Genomic DNA, 5,801 nt, shown 5'->3' with positions numbered 1-5,801 from the left:
TTTTTGTTTCCAGCATGAATTAGTAATTTATTCATAGAGTGTTCTCGATCAACAAGTATTCAGGAAGCCCGCTCTGGCCTGGCCCTTTCCAGTGTCCTGTGTGTGTGTGAGGGAGGGAGGGTGCGTGTGAGTGTTGTTTGCACGCTCACGTGTGACTGTGCGTCCAGAGGCATCCTTGGCGTCTGAGCATGTCGCTGTGGGGACCAGTAGCTGAGAGACTGGCAGCCCCTCTGGGAGGAGCCCGAGGCCTACCAAGGCCTGGTTTTCTAGAAGCAGTTTGGGGCCTGCTGTCAAAGAGAGGGTTTGAGGGGACCTTGTTTCAGAAGAGGTTTGCAGGTTCCTCAGCCCTGGAAGTCTAGAGGAATCCCTGCCCCCTGCAGCACCTCCATCCCCTGCCTCGGCCGCCCTCAAAGGAACAAGGGCTTTGTGAAGGTGGATAGGTCAGGTGGGCCGAGAGCAGCTACAGCGGGAAGGTTGGTTCTGGAGGTGGGACGTGGCTCTGAGGTCGCTCAGCGCCTATGGCTTCCTTGCTTTGTCCAGTGGCATCGCCCTTGGCGTTTTTCCCGGGAGGCCAGGTTGCTTCCAAGAGAGCCACTTTCAATTTGGAGCCATAGCGAGCGACTCGGAGGTCACTGTGGAAGCTGAGAAGTGCCAGTGTGCCCAGCGCGCCAGGCAGCCCCCCTCCGCCGGGCAGGCCTCTTCCCTGCACCACCTGCCGGCCAGCTCGCGTGTTCATCGCCTCCATGACACCGTCCCCTGCCGCTCCCCAGCACGTCGAAAGTAACGGGCTCCGTAACGTTTTTCTTTCTTCCCCTTTTTGCTTTCCAGCTGCTAAAGCACGATGTGCGTGAGAGAGGCACCCACGGCTCAGACGGTGAAATCTCGATTTGCCGGAAACCAGCTCCCGGGGCCCCTTTACCCTCCGGTCCGTGCTTGAAGAGAGAAGCTGCCACCGTCCCTGCAGAGAAGGCTGGAGGTTCCAGCCGTGGAAGCCTCGGGTGGCTGACGCTCGTCCCCCCTGCAGAGAGGGCCGGGAAGCTGCCCGAGCCCGGAAGAGGCCTTGGCTCGTGGTGGGCCCGTATCAGCATCAGCAGGACGCCAGTGGGCGAGGGTGTTGGGAGGGGAAGGAGGGTTGGAAAGTCCTCCAGTACTGGCCCAGGTGCGACCCCTGTCGGCCGGGACGAGCCCCCTCCTCATGGCCTCCAAGCCGGCTGCCGGGAGGAGCCTGGGGGAGAAGCGCAAGAGGGTGGTGCTGACCCTGAAGGAGAAGATGGACATCTGCCGGCGCCTGGAGAAGGGGGAGAGCAGGAAGGCGCTGATGCAGGAGTACAACGTGGGCATGTCCACCCTGTACGACATCAGGGCCCACAAGGCCCAGCTGCTCCGCTTCTTCGCCAACTCCGACTCGGACAAGGCCCTGGCGCACCGGCGCACGCTGCACACGCCCAAGCTCGAGCACCTGGACCGCGTGCTGTACGAGTGGTTCCTGGTGAAGCGTGCCGAGGGCGTGCCCGTCTCGGGCCCCATGCTCATTGAAAAGGCCAAGGACTTCTATGAGCAGATGCAGTTGACCGAGCCCTGCGTGTTTTCTGGCGGCTGGCTCTGGCGTTTTAAGGCCAGACACGGCATCAAGAAGCTGGACGCGTCCAGCGAGAAACAGGCGGCCGACCACCAGGCTGCAGAGCAGTTCTGCGGCTTCTTCCGGAGCTTAACCGCCGAGCACGGCCTGTCCCCCGAGCAGGTGTACAACGCCGATGAGACCGGCCTCTTCTGGCGCAGCTCGCCCAGTCCCAGCCCGGAGGGCGGGGCGGTGCCCGGCCCCAAGCAGAACAAGGACAGGCTGAGCGTCCTCATGTGCGCCAACGCCACGGGCTCCCACAGGATCAAACCCTTGGTGGTCGGGAAATGCGGCGGCCCCAAGGCAGTCCAGGGCATCCAGCACCTGCCTGTCGCGTACAAGGCCCAAGGTAACGCGTGGGTGGACAAGGAGATTTTTACTGACTGGTTCCATCACATCTTTGTGCCCGCGGTGAAGGAGCACTTCCGAGCTGTGGCTCTGCCCGAAGACAGCAAGGCCATCCTCCTGCTGGACGGCTCCCGCGCCCACCCGCGGGAGGCCGAGTTGGTTTCGGAGAACATTTTCACCATCTTCCTGCCCGCCAGCGTCACCTCCCTGATCCAGCCCATGGACCAGGGCATTCGCAGGGATTTCATGAGGAACTTCGTCACCCCTCGCGGCACGCTGCAGGCCTTCACCCCCCGCTGCAGCGTGCACGACGCCGTGCTCGACGTGGCCTGTGCCTGGAACGCGGTGCCGGGCGCCGTTTTCAGCCGGGCCTGGAGGAAGCTGTGGCCCGAGGTCACACTCGTCGAAGGCTCGTCTTCAGAGGAGGAGCCCGAGCGCCTCAGGACGAAGCCTCCCAACCAGACCTTCGTGCACATCCCCGGGCTCGGGGGAGGCGCCCCGGCCCGCCTTGGGAGCGCGGCCACCGGGAGTCCCGAGCTGGCCGAGGAGGGGGTGGGTGACGAGGCGGCCTGGGAGCAGGCGGCTGCGTCCTTCGACGCCGTGGTGCGCTTTGCGGAGGGGCAGCGCTGCTTCTCGGCACAGGAGGTGGGCCAGCTGCGCGCGCTGCGCTCCGTGTTCGGCAGGCGGCAGCAGGCACAGCGGCGCAGGGCCCTCAGGGCCGCCGTCAAGCTCGAGGCGCCCTGGGAGCACGCTGGGCCTCGCGGCGCCCCGCCTCGCTCCCCTCTGCCCGGCTCGTCCACAGCGGGTGAGGCCTGAGGCAGCAGGGCCCGACCTGCGGTCTCGGGTCACGTCCCTCAGGACGGCCCGCCCTGTCGGGGTTTTGCCGTGTGGCCTGTCGTGCCACATGGGCGCCAGGGGGGTCTTCCTGAAGGGCCCACCCAGACCCAAAACGTACCGGAGCCTCCGGTGGCCGGAAGCCAGCCTCATGTTCTCTGGCTGAGCCTTGCTGTGTCCGAGGGTGGAGATGTCTCTCTGTCCAGGTGGGGAAGAGCCGCCTTCAGCCGACCAATGGCGGTACCCGATGCCACTTGACCGGGCTGGCACTTCCTGTGGCCCGCCGCTCCCCTCCTCCAGGACTCAGTCTGCTGGTCTGGGGGCCAGCCCTGAGTCGGGCAGGTCACCGAGGGCGGGACTCAATAGAATAAGAGTTGGTGTGGCCCCTGCCTGTGGCTCTACAGGCCACACGTCCCCCTTCAGTCGTGAGCTCACGTAGCAGCACAGGTCTCTCAGAGTTTCTCCATGTTGCCAGCACGTCCCGCCTCTCAGGCTCAGACCCCAAGATGCAGCAGGCTGCACGCCTACTTGATGTGGTAGAATTGCTCCGTTAAAGCCAGCAGGAGCGGGCGGCTGGGCCCGTCACCTCAACGTGGGGCCACAGGGCACTGCCAGTGTTTCGAGCATCTTGGCTCTGAGTCCAGCCTACAGGCCTCACCCCCCATAATTTCACATTTACAGTCTCTGCATTAATAAACTTTGACCAGATGTTCAGAAATTAGCCTTAGGCGATCTAACAAAAACAGTAAAGCACGCAGCTGGGCTGTCTGGCAGGATTCGAACTCCTGTTTTCAGCTGTGGAAAGCTGGCTGTGCTGGTGGTCTCGCAAAGGCCAGTTGCGGGATGGCGCGGCCGTGTTTCCTGTGTTGCAGCTCATTCCCAGCCTCTCTGTTCTGCCATGTCGCTCGTCAGCACAGCCGTAGGACGGAGAGCCCCTTATCGGCCGTGGTCACCCTCTTCGAATGTACTTGAAATGGGTGTGCTTTTCTGTGCTCTTTTCACTGCTTTGCCTTCAGTTGCATCCCCTTCTTGGGTAGCTGAATCGGCACGTAGTTTTCATTCCTGTGTTTGTTGCCTGCCGAGAGCCCTCCGTGAGAGCCGAGGAGAGCTGAGGGCTTGCTTCGCAGTCGGCTTCTCTGGTGTTTCTACATCTTTCCCAGCAGCGAGGTAGCAGTCATGGCCGGCCCGGCGCTGCTCTAGTGCGGTAGCAGTCATGGCCAGCCCGGCGTTGCTCTGTGGACCGTGCGTTTCCTGCTTTAAATGTGGGTATGAAGATTGTGAAACAAGCACAGATCGTTTTCACAGTGTCGTTGCTGATTCTTTGGGCCAGATTGCCTCCTGCTGTGTTGCCACATCGGTTTCCTTCCCGTGTATGGGGCGACATCTGTGCACCGTGTACTTCTGTGCCACTTTTGGACTCCTGTGCGTCCCCTGTGTGGTTGAATTGCAGCTGCTTGAGGTGTTGACAGGGTTAGACGTTAGGGGCGGCAGCGTGGAGATGGACGGACACGCGGAGAAGCTCCCTCCCCACTGTCAGCCCCTCGACCCCAGCCCAGTGGTTCTGGAGTAGCGGGACTGTGCTGGGGGGGGGACGGCCCCCCGTGGGTGCTGTGTCCCCACCAGACTGTAGACCCCAGGCCAGACTCCTGTCCTGCCCTCACAACCTGCCCCCATCCTGGCTGTGTTGTGGCGATCAATGAGCACTCATCACCAACCAGCTGAGGGAGTCTGTCCTCCTTCCAGGACCAGACATGCCCCCTGTGCTGCGTTGTTCTTCAGGGGCAGGACTCGGCTCTGCCTGCTTCCCTCTCCCCTAACGAGCCGGCACGCCCCCTCCTCATGGCCTCAGTGCTGGAGATCCTGGGCAGTGCGAGGTTTCTCGGGGTGCAGCGTGAGGTGCGCGTGCCCAGGGAGGACCGGAGCCCGGCGGCGCCCAGCCGCCCATGGGTGCCCCCGCCTCTGCCCCACCCCCGAGTGCCCACCCCTGGGGCTTTGCTCTTCACTCACCATCCAGTTTCTGAGAGGCTCAAGGGGTCAGAATGTTCTGGTCTCAGAATCTTTCCTAAACAGTCTTAGGGGGCCCCACTGGACTGGGTGCGAAATCGGAGTCGGGTGGGAAGGCCTCCTCATCCGCCCGTGCATCGGCCCCTCTGTCTCCTCTCCTGAAGCCCCCGGGGGCAGTGGGGTCTCCGTCCCGCTGGCAGAGCCTCTGCCAGGCACCCTGCTCACCCTGCAGGGGCAGCGAGCTCAGGCACAGCGGGAGTGATGCATACTCCTCCCGCCCCAGGCAGGCAGCACCGGTGCCCTGGGATAAGCCCGGGAGTCGTCCCTGTCGGGACTCGGCGGGCCCCTTCTGGTCTGTTTGCCCACCTTGACCTTCCCCCTTCTCGGTGGTCAAAACGACTTGGCAGACCCCGAGCTGGGAGGAAGCTGCCTGTGGCCGCACCGTGTCCTCAGCCTCTCCTTCCCTCCGCGGGAGGAATTGGGGCGTCCCCGGAGCTGGACGGGCAGCAGGTGTCACCCCTGCCTGTGGTGGATGGGGGACCGTCCCCGGAGCTGGACGGGCAGCAGGTGTCACCCCTGCCTGTGGTGGATGGGGGACCGTCCCCGGAGCTGGACGGGCAGCAGGTGTCACCCCTGCCTGTGGTGGATAAGGGACCGTTCCTGGGCACTACCCGCAGTGCCGGGATCCAGGGAGAGGAGACCAGAGTCTTCTGGGAGGCCTGGGGCCCCCGACTCAGGACAGGCAGCCTCTGCCGGGGTTGCCCCTTGCCTGAGCCTGGCCGAGCAAAGGCTGGACTCGCAGGTTGTAGCTGGAATTCAGGCATCTGCCAGGGGGCTGGGTGGGTCGGTGGCCCTTCACAGTCTCTTTTGCTTTGGATCCGCTGCCTGCAGCGCCTGCTCCCCAGTGCTGGGGGGTCTTCAGGCGCCCCAGGTTAGACCCACGGTGTGGGAGGTCCTGGAGGTCCTCCAGTTGGGGAAGGCTGAGCCTGCGTAGGGG

At 63.6% G+C, this 5,801-nt stretch overlaps 1 protein-coding gene across 1 annotated transcript; it reads left to right on the top strand.

The window, feature by feature from the left end:
* On the top strand, window positions 1–4,102 carry JRK (Jrk helix-turn-helix protein). The gene has a single exon (XM_024741274.1). The coding sequence runs from the start codon at window positions 1,196–1,198 to the stop codon at window positions 2,780–2,782; it is 1,587 nt and encodes a 528-aa protein (XP_024597042.1). The 5' UTR covers window positions 1–1,195; the 3' UTR covers window positions 2,783–4,102.
* Window positions 4,103–5,801: the final 1,699 nt, after the last annotated feature.

Source organism: Neophocaena asiaeorientalis, unplaced genomic scaffold (assembly GCF_003031525.2).
Source record: "Neophocaena asiaeorientalis asiaeorientalis breed wild unplaced genomic scaffold, Neophocaena_asiaeorientalis_V1.1 scaffold177, whole genome shotgun sequence".
NCBI lineage: Eukaryota > Metazoa > Chordata > Mammalia > Artiodactyla > Phocoenidae > Neophocaena > Neophocaena asiaeorientalis.
Note: the sequence above shows the minus strand (reverse complement) of the source record. Positions and strands in the feature narration are given on the sequence as shown.